The sequence below is a fragment of the Phycodurus eques genome, chromosome 4, assembly GCF_024500275.1.
Source record: "Phycodurus eques isolate BA_2022a chromosome 4, UOR_Pequ_1.1, whole genome shotgun sequence".
Taxonomy (NCBI): domain Eukaryota; kingdom Metazoa; phylum Chordata; class Actinopteri; order Syngnathiformes; family Syngnathidae; genus Phycodurus; species Phycodurus eques.
The window spans coordinates 8,828,705-8,851,890 of NC_084528.1; the positions used below are offsets into that span (position 1 = coordinate 8,828,705).

A 23,186-nucleotide genomic window follows, 5' to 3' on the forward strand; every position below is an offset into this window, starting at 1 on the left:
AGAATACAATGACTTGAAAATCATGTTCAACCTATATTTAATTGAATACACTACAAAGACAGGATATTTAATGTTCAAACTGATAAACTTGATTGTTTTTAGGAAATAATCATTAACTTAGAATTTTATGGCTGCAGCACGTTCCAAAAAAGCTGGGACAGGTGGCAAAAAAGACTGAGAAGGTTGAGGAATGCTCATCAAACACCTGTTTGGAACATCCCACAGGTGAACAGGCCAATTGGGAACAGGTGGGTGCCATTATTGGGTATAAAAGGAGCTTCCCTGAATTGCTCAGTCATTCACAAGCAAATATTGGGTGAGGTTCACCTCTTTGTGAAAATAGTTGAACAGTTTAAGGACAATTGCAAGGAGGAGTTTAGAGATTTCCACGGTCCATAATATCATCAAAAGGTTTAGAGAATCTGGAGAAATCACTGCATGTAAGCGGCAATGCCGAAAACCAACATTGAATGCCGGTGACCTTCGATCCCTCAGGCGGCACTGCATCAAAAACCGACATCAATGTGTAAAGGATATCACCACATGAGCTTAGGAACACTTCAGAAAACCAATGTCAGTAAATACAGTAAGTGCAACTTAAAACTCTACTATGCAAAGCAAAAGGCATTTATCAACAACACCCAGAAACGCCACCGGCTTCTCTTGGCCCGAGCTCATCTATGAACGGACTGATGCAAAGTGGAAAAGTGTTATGTGGTCCGACGAGTCCACATTTGAAATTATTTTTGGAAATTGTGGACGTCGGGTCCTCCAGGCCAAAGAGGAAAAGAACCATCCGGACTGTTATGGATGCAAAGGTCAAAAGCCAGCATCTGTGATGGTATGGGGCTGTGTTTGTGCCAATGGCATGGGTAACTTACACATCTGTGAAGGCACCATTAATGCTGAAAGGTACATGCAGGTTTTGGAGAAACTTATGGTGCCATCCAAGCAATGTCTTTTTCACAGACGCCGTGCTTATTTCAGCAAGACATTACCAAACAACATTCTGCACGTGTTACAACAGCGTGGCTTCGTAGTAAAAGAGTGCGGGTACTAGACTGGCCTTCCTGCAGTCCAGACCTGTCTCCCATTGAAAATGTGTGCCGCATTATGAAGTCAAAGTCAAATGAGATTGACTCCAGCTCACCCGTGACCGTGAACGGTATAGAAAATGGATGAATGGAAAATCATTGCTGTCCTTCAGTGTTAAATACAGTTTGTGCATTTTAATAGTGAATCCCTTCTTCAAACTATAAAAACAATTTGCGAGTATGAAATTATTTCCCTATTTGTTAGAATGTTGCTTTGAAAGCAGCTGGGCTTGGCAGAATACAATCAGGAGAGTCCAGGGACTTGTTGGAGTTAATAGCTGCTGTGGGTCACACACCAACAGTAGGACACTTGCAATTCAGTGGTTATGATCATTCCCTCCTCAAAAATAAACACGTTCACCCATTGCTTCGTAGGTGCCTACGCTGCAAAGAGATTAGTTGCGATCTTTAACTTTGCTGCTGTTTATCGCTTGTAGATATCTTTCGGCACAAAGGGGGCACGTTGAGTTTGCGTGTGTGTGCGCGCACGTGTATGTGTCAGGCAATGGGAGAAGCTGCCAGGGAAAAATCACTAAGATCTCAACCAACTTTCTTCCACCTCACTTTTTCCCTTCTTCCTCTCAGTCTGCCTGTCTGTGTCTATGTCTCACATCTTCATATGGCTGACCTGCTTTTTCTCATGCTCTTTGAATATTCCTGGATGTGAGGACATGATGAAATTTCTCTGAGCCTAAATTTTCCAGATTCCTATCTCTAATTTAGGCCCATCAGCACACTGGGTTTAAACATTTAACAACTCTGTTTAAACACATGAAACCACATGTTGACAAGTTTGAATGCTGACAGATTCTGACAGATTCAGTGTTTTGAGAGTTGCACTTTGTGTTTACCTTGTCAACATGTATGGAGAGGGGTCCGTAATGGACTGTAACACTGAAACTGGGCTCATAAATTAGTTTCACACTTCTGCAAAGTATTTCAGACAAATAAATCAGCGTTTTACTTTTTATATTTAAAGTCATCAAGACTACCTTCCCTACTGTATTTCTTTCTGGCTTTACGACTACAGCCGCACTTCCGCCTGCTTCTTTCAGGGTGTTACTGACTACTTCTGCCAAGTGTTGCAAACCCAAGGGCTTTCCCTATCTCCCACAGCTGTAGCCAAACTTTCTCCGGACTTCCGAACAGCAGGATACCTTTTCACTGAGCGAACACATTTTCGACAGTGGGGAGCTGTTATTAAAGGGTCTGTAATGGCGACCTGTTTCTGTTTACTGATGCTATAGCACGAAGAATTCACCCATCAAGCAATCCATTTTCTACAGTTTTTCCTGTGGAAAAATGTATGTGTTAATGTCAGGTACAGCGATTTCCTACATGAAATATTAATTGATTTAATAGTGGACAATTTGCACTTCTGAACTTTGAACTGAACTTGTGTCGCTACAACATCACGATGACTCTCTTGTAGATCTGTGCATCCATCCGAATGTGCTCAGATTTGCTCTGACTTTTCCTTTCCATATTTTGACTGCCAGCTGGAGATATCCTCCATTAAAAGGCTAATGTATGGTTTCTGTTACTCTGCAGCATTTGTGGCGTTTTCAGCAAGCTCTCCAAAGAGGAACAGTGGTTAAACAGTAGTGGTAGAATGTGCTTTTAATCACAAATACAGCAGCTTAGTCACTGTCATTCAATCGTTACCTCAAACATGACTAAGGGAGGGTAGTACTGGACCGACCACAAAAACATTGTTCAGTCTATGTACATGAAATCATAACTCAGTCACAGATAAGGAACATAAAGCTTTCTTGGGAAAATAGACTCCCTCCGTGATCCTCCTGTCAGTACAATCAACCACACTGACATTTGTCATATTCCGAGTTGGTAGCTCCATGATCACAAATACTGTGTACACAGATACATATCCAAGCCAAGCCACAGGCCCTGTCTGAGTCCTGACCCGCTACGATCTGTGTGTCTCTGTGGCTTTTCAAGTTGTGTTCCCTTAACCTCAGAATGTGAGCCACGTAAACCAACCCTGTAAATGGCTGCGTCAGGAGAAAGTTTAGGAGCTACGTCATGCGTGATTAACTTAAGAAACGGAGCTTCAAATATTTTGTGCGGCTTGAATCAACAGTGTTCTTGTAAGTAGTCCAATTGCACTTTTCAAGCAATATTTCATATTTTATTCAAAGTGTGCTGTTCCTTTCTCTTCACAGCTTGGGTGAATTATAGAAAATAAGTTACACTTTCCTCCAGTAGCAAATCTGACAAATTGACGTTTTTACAGAATAAACACTAGTAATTGAAAATCAGAACCGAAGAATCACATCTATAATTTATGAGTGCCACATCTCCAATGAATGGGAAAATCAATTTATTTGTATAATTTAGGTGCAGTTTTTTTTTAGCAGACACATTCTTTGTCAGTGACTGTGGATATTATGACAGAGCAACTGAAACCAGACCAGATCTTCTGGTTCTTCTGCTAGGGCTGTGGCGCACACGCAGGCAAAAGCGAGCCAGCGCTATTGGGCAATGAATGGATTTATTTTACACATTAATCTTTCTTCTCTGATCAGGACTAATTGTGTTCAAGATAGTTCAGAAAATATGTAATATGTGCAGTTTGACCCCATTCCCGCTTTCACATGTAACCACTTAGTTTCAGTTATTTGTTCAACGTGCACACAATCCTGACAATAGTGTCAAATATGTGTTACAAAAAAGAAAGCTGATCGCTACCAGGAATCTAAAGGCTCTCATGTTCAGCCAATGGTAATAAATGATGTAAGGGGAGACAGAGGGTAATCCAAAGGCTTTCCACTGAACTGCAGTGACATGGTGGCTCAACTCTCCTGCACATCATTTCTTCATTTTCCTTTTAATAGTAATAAAGCACACAACTATTATATTGTATACAAGACCACAAGTTAAACCGGTTCCAGTAGACCCTCACGCGCTTAGTCCATAATCTTATGTGAATCCCTCTTTATGTTATGCAAGGCTACATGCAATACTGCTGCCCACTCTATTATTATTATTATTATTCTTACCATTTGTTTGCATTTCTATACATAGTCATAACATTTATCTATCCATCCATTTTCTGATGGCGGACTTCGGTTGAAAGGCAGACTAGAACCTGGAGGGGTTGCCAGTCAATCACAGGCCTCATACAGAGACGAACAAACATTCACACACAAGCATTCACACTGTCACTGAGTGAGTACTGACCCCCACATCCCCCCCAAAAAAAGTCTCTGGGCAGTACTGTAGCTGAGGAAATACAGTACATATGCAACAGTGTTCTGAGGCATTTGGCGTGGCTACCAAATTCGTAATATATATATATATATATATATATATATATATATTATTTTTTTTAAATATACATATATATATATATGTGTGTGTGTGTGTGTATATATATATATATATATATATATATATATATATATATATATATATATATATATATATCCATCCATCCATTTTCTGAGCCGCTTATCCTCATCCCAGCAATCATCGGGCAGCAGGCGGGGTACGCCCTGAACTGGTTGCCAATTGCAGGGCACATAGAAACAAACAACCATTCACACTCACATTCACACCTACGGGCAATTTAGAGTCTTCAATTAACCTACCACGCACGTTTTTGGATGTGGGAGGAAACTGGAGTATCCGAAGAAAACCCACGCAGGCACGGGGAGAACATGCAAACTCCACACAGCCGGGGCCGGGGAATCGAACCCCGGTCCTCAGAACTGTGAAGCAGACGCTCTGACCAGTCGGCTAATATATATATATATATATATATATATATATATATATATATATATATATATATATATATAAATATATATATATATTATTTTTCGTGTGTTTAGATCTCCCCACCAACTCTTCTACTTATGGGTTGTCATGTTTAAGCTGCCAGGAAAACAGTATGCTAATGAGAAGGCATCAATAACAACAATAGTAAAATACCTACATCCTCTTTGTGGTCATTAATAATAAAAAAGCCATCACCATTTCTCTAGTACCTGTCAATATCACTTTGTCTAGAGGGCTGTGTTCTTGGCATTGCACTTAACCACATCCTTTTTTTTTTTCAACAGACATTTATCTGGTCTTGAACTTCATAAAAGGGGACATAGGTTAAGAGGGTTGGGGGGGTCACTTGCCCATGAATACTTACACAGTTTTCTGACTCCACTACTTAAAGACATACAGGAAGTACAAAAACATGGAGTATTTAAGCAACTCTGCTTTAGTTTGTCCCATTAGACACTTCCAACCTTGAATTTAATATACACCCTTCCCCCTAACTCTCTTTTTTCAGTCCTCCCCTCTGATCCTAAAGCCAGCCTTGCGGCACACTCCAATGTTATCGACTCAGCATGTTTTCAGCGTGGTGTGGACGCACTCTCAATCATCATTAAGGGTTTTGGAGAGTCCTGGGGTCTGGGAAACCTTCCAGAATGTGTAAAAGTTTCCATGAGGAAAGCCTTCAGTTGCTTTCAGAATCATCAGGGATAGACGGAGATCCTCAACAAGAAGAGAATACCCCTTTTTGTTCACCAAGGGAAGGAGATTTGACAACATTTTGATTTTCAAATTGAGAAAACAAGCCTAGTCGAGTTTCAAATGCAGAGACCCTGAATTGAAGAGGAAACAATCACAAGTAAAACTACCCTGAAATGCAAAGCAATCAGAGCACATATGTTAACTGTCAGAAATTGACAGAGGCTGCTATGTGTTTTTTTTTTTTTTGTTTGTTTTCGAGAATAAGGGTTCTCTGTGTCCCAGAGAGGCAGCTGGTACAAATCGGACCCTCTGATTAGCACTACTGTGCTGCATTCAGCTGCATTTCATGATATCACCAGTCACTACGGCAGCTAATAAGACAGGACACACTGCAGTAGCCTCGCAGGACCAATGCCTGGCCCAGTTAGCATACTTCTCTTGCTACACGTACACGTACACACACACACACACACACACACACACACACACACACACTCACGCAGACAAGCAGACATACACAATATATATGCAGCAAAATCATATAAAACTGAGTTAAAAATCAAAGTAAATTACGAGGGCTATGACAAAAAAATTGTGTGGAAAAAAAATTCACTTCACATTTTGCTCTGATTAAATGAAACTAAAAGCTACAAAACAAGTTGCATGTTTTTCAGTGAATTATATTGCTATAGCCACTGATATCATTTGACTTTGGTCACATTTTTATTTTTATTTTTTGATAGTGGTGTTAATAAGTATAGTGCACAATTTGGATTCTGACCAAAATCTTTGGGAGTAAAAAAAATAATAAGGGGTTCATTTTTATCTAATTTGATCAATAACGGTAAAGACATGGCCCAGTGAATTTCCATTTAAAAATCAATTAATTTTACAGACATTTGAATTAATTTGAATGACAGTTGTTATCCGACAAGATGTCATAATTGTTAAGAATATTTTTTTCTAAAGTAATATTTTACAAACTTTTAATGTCAAAATGTCTTTTAACATTAGGTGTCAGAAAATAAGTTTCATGATTTGCAACATTTTCTGGAGATACTAATTACAATTTTGTATGTATATAGGATTTTTCTCCTATTGTTTAATATTAGTTTTTGGCACAGAATTTGAAGGGCAACATGTAAATTGTGCAACTCACAAAATTTTTATGAAGCTGTTTATGTTGTTACTGTTATGCACTTTTGTCTTTACCGTTGTGCAAGAAGTGTATTTCAGTGGACCACCATCATTTGCTCTGTCAGTAAGGATTGTCTTTTTCTGAGTGTCTGAAATTTTAAATCCTCAATAACTTTTTGAAAATAGGACTTTAACAGTGGCTGTTTCAGCATGGAAGACATTTACCCATATAAAACTAAGACGACAAAAAAATTGCTAAAAAGTGTCTTTATTGTTGTTACTGATCAAATTATATGAAAAGGACCCGAGAGTAAAAACTGCTGTTATGCTTGATGTCACTCAAGACTTTTTTTCCCTTTTTTTTTCTTCTGAGGCTTCATCACAGCGAGTATCTAAAAGATTACACATCCACCGGTCTTTTCCATCAATCCATTTTCTATACTGCTTATTGGATCTTTATAATTTTTTGTAACGATGCCATCACAGGCAGAACAACAACTGAAAGTGGGCTGCACTCAGTCTTTATGTGAAGCAACTTACAATTAAATGTTTGCATTTACTGTTCATTCAACTTCCATTATGACCTATGGGACAAATGTATTCTAAATTCAATCAAAACAGGTCTACGGCATCCTGGAAACAGATTTTACTCGACCTTTGAAGTTCCACTGTCCATGATGTCTTGGACAGCTTTTATGTTCAGTTTTATAAGCTCCAGAATGCATTGTCTGATGCCAGCAGTCTTCCAGCAACATTTGGCATCCCCTTGTGTTCAAAGGCCATGTTCAGCTAGTAGCAATGATACGGAAGCTGGCGATAGGGGTATTGCATTAAGCCTTGCTCACAACAAATAGCGCAGGTAAACAAAAGCTACTATTGAGATTGCGTATTGCAGTCAAGGGGTTTAAATCTCAGACTCCTGCCATCTTAACAGTGCTCCTTGTGGTACAGTAGCTCACTGTTGATAAGTTGAGTGATTTCTCAAGGGCTATATAAAATCTCATCCTGGCCAGAGAGACACATTTCCTTCGCCTGATGAGAGCTGGAGGCCAAAGCATTGGAGCGTGGGAGGCGCTGCACTCATGGGGAAGATCAAGTGTGCACCCATAGACTCCAAATAACCAGCCCCCAATTGCTGAGGAGCAACACAATGCTACATCCCTGGCGTTAAATCACTGCTGCTAAGGTGAGGTCATCCGCTTGTCTTCCTCTCTAATGGAGAGCTCAGTTCACTAACGTGCAGCGGTAATGCATGGAGAAGGGGAGCAGGAGGCACTGTGAGCAACCTTCCAATCTTATTTATTTGAACTTAGGACTCATTTGAGGAGTTTGCGAGTGAACTGGGAGAGGCAGATGCCTTTGGAGTATGCTGTTACCACCGCATACTTACCACGGCTCCAGAAGCTTACCACAGAATGCAAGAGAAAATGACAGGTGATGCAAAACTGTAGTATGATGAGGTTTTTCATGGGGCTTCTACACTGTCCTGAGTCAATCGATACACATTCCTGTGCGTCCCTAATGCAACTGTAATCACTGATAGAATACATTTGGCCACTGGGTGAAGAAAGATCAAGCCCTCTAAGTGACAATGGATGGAGTAGTGGCGAAGGGAAACTAGGTTACACAATTTGAACCCGGTATTTCAATGGACTTCTGGCACATCTTAATTACTGTACATTTGTGAAAAAGGACACCAATACATTATCAAACATAAAGCTACAGTTTCACTTCATTGAATTATTCAGAATGAAATGACAGCTTCGGTCTGTCATGTTGGTAGCATTGAGAACAACATTTATTTTAACATGGTTTTAGGTGTGTTGCCTGGATGTAAATACTGTATGAACAAAACAAAAAACAAACAAAAAAAAGAAAACTCTGGACTCTGGGTTCCACTTAGCAACAGTGATCTGAATGCATTGTGGCTGAGTAGTCTCAGTACATGGCATTTCAAATCCGGCTTGCAAACATTGTTGTTAAAGTTCTTGTTTTAATATCCCTCACATTACGTGTTCATAGTATAGAAATTATGTTAAAATGATCTGTATTGGGACATCGTTTTTGTAACAGCTCAATTATGTGACAATGTATTCCATCAAGGCTACGGGGTAGAACAAGAACAATCAAATTCAACACTTGTCTATCCTTTCATTCATTTTTACAATTGACAGAAATCCGTCACAGCAACTTTAAGTCCTGTCTCAGTGTCACTCCCTTGATGAGGCCTTTACTGAAGAGCCGCACTTGTGGAAAGTGATTATGGATTGACTCAACAGGTCACACAATAATCGATGAAAATCAAAATCAAAAGCATGTTTTAGCCGAACCTTGAAAATCTAATCATTTCTAACATTAACTGGCATAAAAGTGTAGAAATAAGTTATACACTGTACAATATACAATCAATAAAACACTATCCTTGATAAAGAATGAGGACCCATTTATATAGCCAATTGCCAGCTAATGTAGCAGTTGTCCCCACTTACTGAAAAGTCCAGCCTCATAACCTTCACTCACTGCTCCTTCAGCTCACTAATTCCTGTGGAGAATGGCGATCAATTCATGGCTCAACGTCATATGATCTCAGGTTGGCATGGCTAGACACTCAATTGGAACCCGCTGGAGTTCGGCATTGCTTTGACAACAACCCTTCTTGAGTCTTTTATGTAACCATACAAAAATGCCACAAAAACCCAAAGCTAAAGCAAGATATGCAGAGTTAATTATTTGATGCTAACCCAAATGAGGATAAACAGTATAGAAAATTGATGGATGGATGGTCTGAGCAAAGTGCAAGTGTGCAATGCGCTCACATCTCACAACGTATGATGATGTATATGATGATGTTTAACCTCCAAGATGTTAATGGCAAATGTTTCCCCCATATTTTGGTTGAACTAACGACCATTGGTGTATTCATATTTTGCAGCGCCACTGTAAGAAAACACATAAACAAACAAGTGTGGAATAACTTAATAAAGCTGAGAACAACGTCCTTCTTTGTCTGTATTGCCTGTTTATGACGACAAATGGGAATCATCAAAGCTGGAAGATATGCTGACAGCACAATTACAGTTCACCAGCAACAACTCCCCACTCCCCTATTCCCCTTATGCCTCCTCTCGCCTCTGTGAGTTGTTCACACCCACCCTCACACACACACGCACACGCATTCACACTGCAACAAATGCACACACTAACGTTTACAGGAAGGTTGCTGAAGCAAGAGTTCAATGGGGGTTACCCACCTCTATTACAACACAGGGGACTGATACAATTTCAAACTGGCAAAATCCACTAGATGTGCTATGAATACATATCATAACAACAAGTGGTGCCTCTGCTAACATAGATAACAGTTTGGTGACCCAAGAGACAAGCTGTGGTATGGACACAGGAGGCAATAAACTCGGCCATACGCTCCCTTGGGTGTGTCTGATCTCATTGCCAGGTAGACCTGTGACCTTTTAGTCTCCCGTGATGACGACAGCTGCATGGCCTGGACTCCAGGGGGAAAAGACGGGAAAAGAAGGCCTCTGCCTCAGAGCTCCCGGCATCCCTCCCAAAAAGCCAGGCGGGGATTAGGAAACCCCTACCTATTGTTTTTGCTTCCTTCATTAGTCGATATGTCAACGGTTTGGTTTGCTACGCGTGTGCCACTGTTTTTGTTCTGCTGGAATCTGGCTGACCCCAGATTCTCTGTGATGTTTTGACAGATTGTTTCAAAATCCTATCAAGGCAATGTTGTGTTTTAAACTAAAGCAACTACTTGGAAAACACAAACAGGACCACACGCTATAAGAAAAGCAAATAAATATTTCGAGACTAAAATTAAACAGTTGAATTTGTTTCTGTTTATTTGCATTTCTGCTTAAATAAAACAGATGTGATGTAAATCTGAAGCCTGGATTCCGGAAGGAAAAAGTGGAGCGAGGTAAAGTAGGGCGTTGGTTGACAATGCGTGATGGTTTTTGATGAGTCATTTTAAATCCAATCAATGTTCTGAGTAAATAATCTACCGGTATATTGTTTTATATAATATTATAGATAATATCAAATGTAATTTGACATTGTATTTTTACCATCATGATATTGAAACTCACCATCATCTAGGTACATCTGGTCCAGTTCTTGGGGTTCTTGTTTGACGGTGATGGCAGGTGGACTTAATTCCTCATGAAGCAGGCTGGGTGAGTTCCCTCCAGCCTGGGCTGAGGTGGCTGCTGCCCTGCCCTGGCTGGGGCTGTAGGCCTGAATAAATGGACTCTCTGCATTCCCACTGGGAGTAGAAGCATGGGAGGCTGGGGAGGATGAAGGGCTGCTGTTGGCATAGGTAGGCTGGAATCCATGGGTTCCTGGACTGTTGAGGTGACTGGGACTTCCCTGAGTTTGGAGCATACCTAGGGGAGAGCTGTGGTCAGGAGATGCTGGGTGGGTAAGTATTGGCCTGCCATTCTCCTGGAAGGTAGTCACCAGCTGACCTGAAGGTGCTGCATGGGTGGGACTATTTGGGAGGCACTTGCTGAATGCAACAGGGGAAAGGTCGTGCAGGGTTGGGCTGGAATTGGGGGACGATGACGGTATGGAAGCATTGAGAGAGGGGCAGGGAGGGTAGCCACCAGCCAGACAAGCATCATGATCGGCGACAGGCATTATGGGATTAAGTCTGGGATGACTGAAGTAGGACTTTGAATGCATTGGCAGCACTGAAGTCCCCAAAGAATCATATTCATCACTGGGTTCTGTCTTTATCATCGGCACTGAAGGGTGGAAAGTAGAAAGAAAAATGGACATATTAAAAAACGTGCAGAGGCGTCCACGTGGCAAATGCTTGCATGAGGGAGGATGAGTAAAGCAACGAACATGCACACTTGTGGCAGCTATGCCGTTGACAATCCAAACAAACAACCAGTGACTATGGCTCAGTGTTTCAATGAGAAACCCTCAGTACTCGATCATGAAAAAAAAAAAAAAAAAAGACGAAGAATAGGGGGAAAAGAAAAATGGATGAGTCATCAGAGTGGAAAACCACAGCTGGTTCTAATAAGGAATAAGACCTATTTTCTTTGGACTTTCCTCCAGCTCTGATATCCAATAAAACACTACTTTAAAGCAAAAGGTTGCTGCTGCTGTTGCTGCTGTAGGAGAAAGAACCACAAGTCCCTTGGTTTGCTCTGCACTCTAGAAGCAATTGTTTCTCTTAGGACCAAAATGATAGGCCAAAAAAGGAGATGACTTGATTTTGATTGGGCTGCCTGGGCTTCTTAAGAGGCCAAAGAGTTATGCCTGTGGTTTCAGGAGCTTCAGGCCGAGGCTAATGCAAGAGAGTGCAGTGACCCCACTTCATCATCCTGTCTCTGGAACTTCCATTCCAGCAAAGGCAGTCTGCAATGTTTCCTGATGCTTTCTGACAGACAGGTATCATATGCTTCTCTTCAAACAGGACATATGTATTGGAGAGTGGAGGGTACTGGACATAGGATACATTTTCTTTTATCGTAGTGTTGAGGGAGAGAGAGAGAGAGAGAGAGAGAGACTAAGGAGAAACAACAATCTAGGGTGAATTTTTACATACATTCTCGTTTAGCAAAAATTAGTATGGTAGAATAAAAACACAAATGGATAAGAAAAGCTTTGAATAATATTGGCTATATGGTTTCTATTCGTACACAGTTTAAATTATGGTGTTAGTTAGGGGTGTCCAGATCCAATATTTGATATTGGGTAACTGTCTGAATTATGAAAGAGTAAGTAAGAGTAATGTCGACCGAATGGCAGTATTTTTCATTGAAGTCCCAAAAAAGTTTCCCGTGGTGGCACAGAACCGGGAAAGTTTAATATCACCATCACTTCATCACGCAATTGAAGCAGCGTCAAAATAAACACAGCGTGAGAATTTGAGATTGAAACTGAGAACCGCAGAGGCGAAATTGCGAACCTTTCGCTCTCTCAAACAACCAACACTGTCCGAAACATTCGCAAAACATGGCAACTCCCAAAGGATGGCCAAACGGCAGTGGTGGGTAATATTAGGTTTAAATACCTCAATACAGCACCTTGACCCTCATTACATTATTCCCATCTGTCACGACATTTTTGATAAAACTATTCCCCTGATGCATAAAGAAGTTCCAAAGTGCATTACTGCAAGCAAATTCTGTTTCCACCATATACTGACAGTAAAAAAAATAGCTGGCATGAACTTGAATTGTTATTTTGCATTTTAAAAGTATAATTGGTATTTATTGGATTAATTGAGGTTATTTTCCTGTATTTTTTTATTTTTTCATTATTTAATCTATTCAATTGTAGAATATTGCTTATGTGTAAGTGAAACATAGCGGTTATGTTGCAATTTACATGTATATATATTTTTTATATTAGTTTTATTAAGGCTTTTCTGGATTTTCTAATTAAATTTCTATTTATTTTACTTAATTGTAATATATTCTTATATTTAAGGTTCAACTTTCTGTAACCAATTGGTTAATAATAAATGGGTCAGTTTTTGTCATACTGTTCCCGAGCAGTTGATGCCAACTATTAGGAGTATTCTAATAAAACAGCAGTGACATTTAATTAAAGGCATAAGGATGCCAATGTAAATAGAATTTTAATTAATATAGTTTTTCTTGTATACAATAGTGATTGAGTGATAGGAAAATAAACTGCAATATATCAAGAGTCGTATGAAAAATAACCTGTTTTTCAATGTGTTGTTATTTTGTGGGAAGAGGATTTAAAAGACAGTAATCACGCCTGTCTGCCTCTGGGGTCCTGAGCTGTGGTGCAGTGATAACAAAGCAGGGAGCCCATTTACGTCAGTCCTGTCTGCTTTCAGAGCCCAGGGAACAGGTTGTCTGGAGAGCATCGTAAGGCAAGTCGCATGATTCAAGGACCTCCTCTCATGCCTGGGGAATAACATAAACCTCACATGGTCCATTCTACTGTCACACCGTCATTTTCCTTCTTCATTTACCTTCCTTCTCTCTCATTTGAATGGATGGCAAAGGTAAATGGAATCAATTGTTGTACTTTTGTTGAAATGTAACAGTAAGGTAATTTTGCTTCAGCGACAGTATATTGCCCTCTCTTAAGTATTGATACTATCATTTTTGCCATTTTGTTAAAAAATGAAACAATAAGGCAAAGGTATGGATCAGAAGAGCAACATATTGAGACCTGTGGATCCGACAGGTCCCATGCAACGTGTCACATCCGATATTAATCCAACAGATCTCTCTAAAGCTTAATCCATATGTAGGTCTCCTTTTCACCTCATATCAGAGTTCAGAAAACAGATTCCTCAGACAAGTCCTACTTCATCATGCTTTTTTCCCCCCACCCCCAACCTGTGGGTTATGGCCCAAAGACAGCTGATGCTTTGCACATGTTTTTTCCCCTCTATTTCTCGTAGCGTCTATGGGCCTGATTTACTAATATCAAGTAGCGGGTGCTAAACTGTGTGTTCACCCTAACAGATTGCACGCGCTGGTGGGAATATTGTGAGTGATTTATTAAGATTGCAATCTTTTACGAATATGCCAAATGGTTCGATCAAACGCTAAGGACTCGGTGAGTCGGTCTCAGGGATTCACACACTGTGTGCATCCGTTCTGTTCACTGCACTCGTATGATCGGTGATGTCACAAAAATCATTTTGTTTTTCCAATTAGGAAGGGTTCGCTGAATGCACGTATAAAACTTGCAAGAACCAGTGCTCTAACCAATTGCGCGCACTGTTGGCAGCAGGTGTAAAAGTGGTGGAGGCTGCTGTATTGAGAAAAGGTTTTTGCACTTCAGGTATCTGATGGTTTTCACCATGTAACATTTGGGAGAGAACCACAAGCACAGATGATAAAGTTTGAAGAAATGGAATTGCAAAACAGTGACACTGAAATGATCCAAATGCATGAAGTGCAGTGTTGAAAGGAGTTTTGTCCTAGTTGATATGACACGACTCTTGTGACTGGCTCCAAGTAAGCCCTTAGATTGTTTAGAAGCGCGGAAATTGCATTGCTGAATAGATTATATGTTGAGATAATATTTTGGGGCCTTTAAAAAATGTTTACACAAATGGAAAAGTTCTACCCGCCGCCTCTTACTTTCCCTGCGATTTGTTCGCACCGCTTTGCACCTGGTTTCCACCTGCCTTTCAGATGTGTTATGTAAAGCAATTGGTCTCAGGTTTGATCATTTACATTGCGCATGCTGAATTCATGTATTTGCATATATGCCTCGCACAATGCGCAGAGAGGACTGTGTGACAATGTAGTGCATTTGGCAATCCTGATTGCACCCAGTTAGTAGATCAGTTTCCACATCTGTTTGCGTGCATAATTAAGTTTGCGCCCGTTTTTGCACGCACAGAGTTTTATTAAATCAGGCCTGACATGTTTGCTTCACTAAACTGTTCACCCCTGGGAAAAATGTTGAAATTTTTATGTTCCATCGGCAATAAATTACACTGACATTTACCACGGTAAAGGTGATAGTTTATTTGGTCACAGGTACCAGGTGCACCATGTCCAACAGTGTGCAATGTGATCAGCCAGTATACTGTGGGTGGACTTTTTATTTTGGGAATGGGGTGTCTTACAATGACCAAATCTATAGACATCACAGTATGCTGCTCAACAATTTGATAAGAATCTTAGGGATAATGTGTGTGATAATGTGCAAATATTTATATCAAATAAGAACGATGTGTGCGTCATTCATTTTCCTGTATGTGACAGAAAACATGTTTCTCTAACTCCTCCTTTTAGCTCTAACCACCAACCAATACACTGAGGAGACTGGGCATGAGTTTGTTTTAAGAATAGTTTGATATTAAAAAGGCATCTCCAAACAGCCTGTAAAAATAAAGGGGTTCCGAGAAGCTCATGCTTTGGTCAATGCCAGCCATTTTTGGCATCTGTTCTACAGTGTGGTTGGTAAAACTGGTTCTTATTTGAGGATCAACACGTCACGTCTATACTCATGCAAGAATGATTGGAAGAGGTCTCGGAAAAAGTTCATCCCTTCAGTCAGATGGGATACTTGACTTGGCTATAAACGCAACAGCTGCAGTACTAGGTGCACACTCACAATCTAATGACATCCAATGCAAAGTCAAACTATGTTAGAAATTATGCCTTTATTAATAATTATAACACTAACAACAAGCACAGGGGACAATATGCAAACTCAGCACAGGAAGGTCAGAACCGATACTCGAACCTCTCAACTGTAACCTGGATATGCCAAGCACGACTCTGCTGAGTGGCCTTTCCGTAATAATAATAATAATAATAATCATCATCATCATAATCATAATTCATAATATGGTGGAACGGTTGGTGACTGGTTTGCACATATGCCTCACAGTTCTGAGGAGCCGGGTTCAAATCTGAATTCGGCTGTGTGGAGTTTGCATGTCCTCCCCATGCCTGTGTGGGTTTTCTCCGGGTACATCCCAAAAACATGCATGGTAGGTTGATTGAAGACCAAATTGCCTGTAGGCGTGAATGGGTGTGACTGGTTCTTTGTTTATATGTGCCATGCGATTGGCTGGCAACCAGTTCAGGGTGTACCCCGCATCTCGCCCGAAAGATAGTTGGGATAGGCTCCGGAACGCCCGCGACCCTCGTGAGGATAAGCGGTACGGAAGATGGATAATAATAATAATAATAATAATCATCATCATCATCATAATACACTATTCCTGCTGGCACTGTAATATGGATATTTATTTGATTGCATAAGTAGTTTCAGTTCTAAAAAAAATGTCCTGATATTATTTGGATTATTATTATTAATATTATAATTATTATTATTCTAAAATATAAAAATCAAAGCCACGCATTATTATTAACGATTTCATCTTATGTTTATCTTATGAAAGCTTATGTTTAAACAGTAGTTCATTACTCTGTTCGTGCACTATTATTATTATTAGCGTGTTCTGCATACTGCATCTATATTACAAACTGTGATTGAAAAATAAAAAATTCATATGTTTGAAGTGACTTAAAAAGTGTACGAGCATGAGCAAAGACAATCACTATTGCGATACTGGTTGAAATATGGAGAATACGTAGAAGAACTTTGTGACCTATTCAAATATAACACATTTGAAAAAGCAATCAAGAAGAACAAGTCGGCAGCACCAAAATGGAAAATAAAGGTAGTTTCACTCGCATCTGTGCTGCAGAGGTGTTTGATTCATCCTTCCGCTCTTTCAAAGAAGTCTATTTTAAGGGTGGGTTTTGTCTTTTTATAGATCAGCAGACACCAAAGTGTGAAAGAAATGTTCTGTCAATAACATCATAGACCACAAATGTGCTTGAAGGGGGACAGCGGTCAGGAAGAGTCCCTTTCATAAAGGAAGGTAAGAAAGTGTTGACAACAGTGTGTGTACTCTGAAGCCCAGCCTAGGATGTGGTTGCAGCGTTCGTTGTTTCGTTATTAGCTGACACACACCAAAAATGTACAGCAAAAAGTTTAGACAGGATTTCCTCATTCTTTGTTGCTGTATTGAAAACATGATTGCATTCAAGATAACCTAACTACTGTGGGTATGCTAAAACTAAATGATGAGTTTAATGCAGCCTTTATTGTGAATGCTTTTACATTAAGAGATCTGTAACGACACCCTAGAAAGGGCATGGAGATGCTCTTTGTATATTTGATATTTCGTGTATAATGTAATAAGTGGTTTTAAATGACTAGGACATCTCGAACTACAGTACTATCAAATTGCTTGTTGTTCACAGGCTCCTTGGCTTTAACACCAGAGAGATAATTATGCTCTATTGGCCCTGCCCGTGTGGTCTACACTGTACTTGTGGTTGACTTGGCAGCAAAAGAGAGATCTTTTAATTAGACTGTTATTTATGCTCAGGGAAATGATTGCATAGTAAGACTTGCTTTCTTCGACGCAGTACAGTATATAAAATGAATATCGCCACCTCCTATGTCCAAATTTGGTCAATTTCATATTTTTTCAGAAATCAATAATATGGGTCAGTCTCCACAGGGGTCTGTTTATTTTGGGTTTTTTTTTTTTAAACAAATTATTGACCAATCAAGTGTTGAATATGACTTGCACTCTTTGACAATGCAATGTAAATGGCTCACCAAACATAGTTTTTTTTTTTTTGGTTTCCTGAAAAGTGATGGTTTTGGAGGTACGGGCATTCTGCCCAACGCCAGCGATATACTAAATATGGCCAGAGTTTGTCTGCCTTGAACTGACCAAATTACCCACAGTGCACTTATAAATCAAAGCGATCAGGGATCTCCAAATAGGGCTGTCCTCTGCATTTCTCTCAGAGCCTTGTCCAAAATGTGTCTTATCTCCAGTGGGCATAAATACATCTGCTGATAATTCTAGACAACACATCTTATTAAGAGCTGTATATAGTACTTCTAACACAGTGCATGATACCCTAGCAACACTAGACCCATTAGATGCTGATCAATGAAAACATCCTGCTGTCGAAGACTGAGTTGCAAGTACAATATTGTTGGTTGGAATCCCAAAACCTACTGGGAAAATTGTCCATGCATCCATCCATCCATCTATCCATCCATTTTCTGTACCACTTTATCCTCACAAGGGTCGCAGGCATGCTGGAGCCTATCCCAGCTATCTTCGGGCGAGAGCTGGGTACACCCTGAACTGGTTGGCAGCCAATCGCAGGACTGGAAAATTTTCCTCTGATCTTTATGACATTAATTCAAAGGAAGACTCCTCCATTCTGTCCTGTTATCCTGCTAAGGGTCATGGGGTGAGCTGGTGAGAGCTCGAGCCCAGCTGACTTTTAGTAAGAGGCGGGGTACACCCTGGACTGGTCGACGGTCAATCACAGGGCCTGAACCAAGATTCAAAAACAGAGCCTCTAGACTGCAAGGCAGATCTGCTAGCCAGATTTACCCGTGTTAAAAGGTAGACTCAGATAGTGGGAAATTATAGCTTTTTTTTGTTTTTGTTTTTTTTATACAAAAGAGCAAGCTATGCTTTTTAACAATGTCACAGCAGGCTGATATCTCAGCTCGGTATATTGGTCATGTATGTAATGCACAATGTAATTTACAAGGAGAGCACCTTCGCTCTCACTAATACATTCTTTAAATTCCAATGTGAGGGCCATCTATGAACACCGAGAGGAGTATCCCTGAGTGTTCAGGTTGCTACACGAATGACTGAGAAAGGCACTGCATGTGTGAATGCATATGTGGACACATACACATCTCTGTTCATTGGTGGGTGCGTGGGTGAACCAGGCAGGTATTGTGTGTGATGCGGGGCTGCGAGAGTGAGGTCGCAGGGGGATTGACTTGTCTACATCAACACTGCTCCAAGGCTCTGTCACTCAGCAAGTACACCTCATTGCTGGGGAACATAGTCTCACTGTTCAATAAATACACCTCACAGGCTACCATGCACTGCCCGACAATAATGTAAAAAAGACACACAGAAATGAAATTGTGTTGACATACGAATGTAAAACACTAGAGCACAATCATGTGTATAATATTAATGATGATTACCACTGGGAGGAAGATAGGTAAAGTTCTGGTACTGGCTCCTCTTCCTCTTGCCATTGCAAACGTAGAAGTTCACCAGCAGCGGGTTGGATATTCTCTGGTTTCGGTATGGTGGAATCTCAACAAAAAGTGAATTCTGAAACAGAAACAACATTTTTACCCCTTTGAGACAGATAGCTAGACAGATATATAAATGGTTTAAATGAGCCCATCTGGACTGTTTAGAGGCAGTACAGCCCATGAGGTTGGGCCAGTGCCAGTGTTTGTGTCTGAGGAAACCCAAGGGCTTTAGCTTTATCCCTGTACAGCATGAGCAAAATGAAATAGCTAGCTTTTTTTGCTGTTGTTTTTTTTTTTTTTTATGTGCACATTACTAACATCACACCCCAACTTTGCAAATTTGGATGTATGTGAATATTTTTCGACTTTCATTGTGACACAGAAACAAGGAGAAACATTTGTTCATGTATTTGTGTCTAATTACTTGGCTGTCACTCTGGTTGGGGTCTAACAGGACAGAAAAGGCCGCTGTGACAGAGAGCAGGTTTACATTGGCCATAGCTGTGAACAAAAGCGGTGGGTGGGACTGGGGTCTGCCGTCCAGATGATTACAAGGAAAATATGCAGGTGGTTGAGTGAGTGAAAAAGTCTGTGTGTGTGTGTGTGTGTGTGTGTGTGTGTGTGTGTGTGTGTGTGTGCAAGCCTGTATTTGCTAGGTTATCCCTCACCTTCCCTCACAGTGAAAGTTAGCATACTTTGAACGGCAATAAAAGTAAAAGCTGGTCGGCAGTCTGGAGTGCTTTAAGGCAGTCTTGTGACATTAGAAAAGAATTCCATTGCTCTCCTGCTTTTGCTTCCTTCTGCGGTATTTGCATTTCATCAGCCTCAGGTCTCAAAAGTACTGCTCCTCATATTTTTTTTTTTTAGCTGTTGGGACTGCAGCCATGTATATCAGACCAAGCGCCTTAGGCCAAGTATCATAGTCCATACTAACTCTGCCGATGCAACCAATTTAATTGAAAAAGAACATTAAGTTTCCGCGTTTCGGTGTCCATACTTTATCTGAGATCCTGTGCAAATTAGCAAAATGACATATTGACGATGAAAGGTGGTTTAAATCTAAACACACTGCTAACACTGAGTCATGTATTTCACTCTGAAGACTTGGCAGATCTCAATGATATGTTAATTGACTCATGCATCTTTCTATGGCGTAGAAAACAATTAACCTTTCCTTCTCGGTGATTCTCTTATACAACATTTTTTTTTTATTAAACAATGTCAGTATAATATTCTGGTTTACTTTCACAAAGAAGATGAAAAGTGGCAGGTTAAAGTGGTGTAATTAGCTCTTACCAGCAGAGCCCCAGCACAGATGAACTAATTTATTACAAAGGAACCTTTCACTGTGAACTAACTGTCTGGCTATGTTGGGAGGGTCATGGTGTTGAGTTTGTGCATGTGTGTGCTTGGCTATGTTATCAATGTGAATGTGAATCAACACAGTTGCTTGTGTTTACCATTCGTTAGAGCAGAGATTGAAAATTCCATTCAGGATTGCATGGGCTAATCATCAGTCTTTATGTAGCAATGCCTTAGCAAAGGTTACATCATGAAGGGGGATAGATGAGAAGGAGGCAGTGAGTAGTGAGTAGCGAGTGTCAGTGAGGATATGGAGAGCGAACATTCAGATCATGAGGGCACTTACAGATTTGACAGAGTCTTTGTCAACTTTGGCTTCCGTCTCCCACAGATGATGACCATCTACATAACAGAAAATTAACATCATGAGATTAGCATTAAAAGCACGTGGGACATTGTCAATAATGTCTTGACATGTTTGCAATTCGATACGATGTAAATTCACATTATATACAGTAAAGTGTGAAAGAAAATATGTGATAGTGTGATTCAATATAGTTAACAGTAATTAATTAATCATTTTATTAATTGGAGGTTTTCTAACGAAAGGTTAGCGGATGGAGCGTGTTATGAAACTTGACTTTTTAATTGCCCCCCCTATCAAGTGTGAAGTTATGCAACCAAGTATATGTTTTATGAGCTGCCTATTTCCCAAAATGTGTCTGTGAGTTTTCGGAATTTTGCTGGATTTTGATGCCACCTGTTTGTCTGCTGGACAAATTACATATTAGGTCTTCTGTAGGGATTACTGTGAGGAATCCTGAATTAATCAGTTATCCATCCATCTATCCATCAGTCAATTTTCTATATCGCTTATCCTCACTAGGGTCACGGGTGAACTGGAGCCTCTCCCAGCTAACTATTTTTGCTGTGGTGAGGAGTTTTTTTTCCGACATGCAATGGGTGTCTACTGAAGCTCTGCACACATTCTGTAGACTTTCAACTGTAATTTCATGCCACACCTTAAGTATCAATTGCTCAAGGCTCTGTATAAACTATTAGAAGTGACCACATTGCCATTTGTATTTCTTTTTTACATGAGCAAATGATTCATTAGGGCAGACAGAATTCCAAGGGGGCACAGACCAGCATTTGTGCCACACCACACAAAGGAGCAGGATGAGCAATGTGGTACTGCTATTATACTTTATTAGACTGCGTAGTAGGTGTAACTTCCAGGCTTAAAGCAATATAGTAGTTCCTGCTGCTGTGCTGAGGCGTGTCCCATTTGAGATATTTTAGCACCCTTGGAATATATGGAAAAAAAAAATACTGTTAAATGTGTTTTTCACATTACATGGGAAGTAAAAGAATTAAGGATCATGAGTGGCTTATTATAGTGAGTTGTAGAAGTAAGGTCAGAACTGCCTCCGCAATGGCTATATTAAATCTCAGTCAAATACAATAATATAATGTCTTAATATAATTTCTTAATTGATATAAAGGCCATCAGAAAAGAGCAGAGGTTTCATTTGAAAGATAGTACATATGGATAGTTGCACACTGTGTTCATGGTTCTGATATGAATGACAGAGGAAAATAGATTCACTGGATAGGATCACCAAGGGGCATGAAGGTGAATTAATTGTACAACACAATAAGGACCTCTAGATGAATTGGATAAACAAATTAGAAACCCTGTTTTTTTCCTGGGCCATCAGGATTAGTGAAGGTTTGTCAAAGAAAGGGAAGGGAACAGAGAAAGATTAACCTTCCTTAGGTTACGTCAGGGGGACCAAAAGGGTATCTAACCAGCCTTAGTTATGGGAGACACTCCGAGACGGAAATTTTAGACTGTAATGCCAACGTCCTCTAGTGAACCCATCCATCCATTTTCTGTACCGCTTATCGTCACTAGGGTCGCAGGTGTTGTTGGAGCCTATCCCAGCTATCTTTGGGCGAGAGCCTGGGAACACCCTGAACCGGTCGCCAGCCAATCGCAGGGCACATATAAACAAACAATCATTTGCACTCACATTCACACCTATGGACAATTTAGCTTTTTCAATCAACCTACCACGCATGTTTTTGGGATGTGGGAGGAAACCGGAGTGCCCAGAGAAAATCCACACAGGCACAGGGCCAGATTTGAACCCGGAACTGTGAGGCAGATGTGCTTACCAGTTGCTCACCGTGCCGCCCCTCTCGTAAACATCTTTTTAAAATGTTTTCCTCTGTATGTATCTCTAAATATTTCCTAACACGGTTTATGAGTCACAATAATCATTTGATAATTACTTAAAGACTGACCATTTGATAATTACTAAAAGACTGACTGACCTCGGCTGAGGCCAGTAATGGCATTATTTTGCGACTCAAGAGTGCTGTTCGACTGATAACCACAGAAATTTCCATTCACCTGTTTTCCCCCGCCACATCAGCAAAACACTTCTGTTACTGTCAAAGCCTCTTCATGCAGGCTTCACCCACGCATGATGCAACCACAACATCATCGACGTTTGTGCCACCTTTCAATTGTAAATATGTGAGACACGCTCTTTA

At 40.3% G+C, this 23,186-nt stretch overlaps 1 protein-coding gene across 2 annotated transcripts in view; it reads right to left on the reverse strand.

The window, feature by feature from the left end:
• LOC133401997 (nuclear factor of activated T-cells, cytoplasmic 1-like) overlaps positions 1-23,186 on the reverse strand; it is a 66,656-nt gene that overhangs the window by 12,694 nt on the left and 30,776 nt on the right. For both annotated transcript variants that reach the window (XM_061675542.1, XM_061675541.1), the window contains exons 7-9: positions 20,971-21,026; positions 19,266-19,398; positions 10,832-11,488 (exon numbers count right to left, since the gene is read on the reverse strand). In XM_061675542.1, coding sequence (XP_061531526.1) covers positions 10,832-11,488; positions 19,266-19,398; positions 20,971-21,026 — 846 coding nt within the window. The remainder of the gene's footprint in view (positions 1-10,831; positions 11,489-19,265; positions 19,399-20,970; positions 21,027-23,186) is intronic.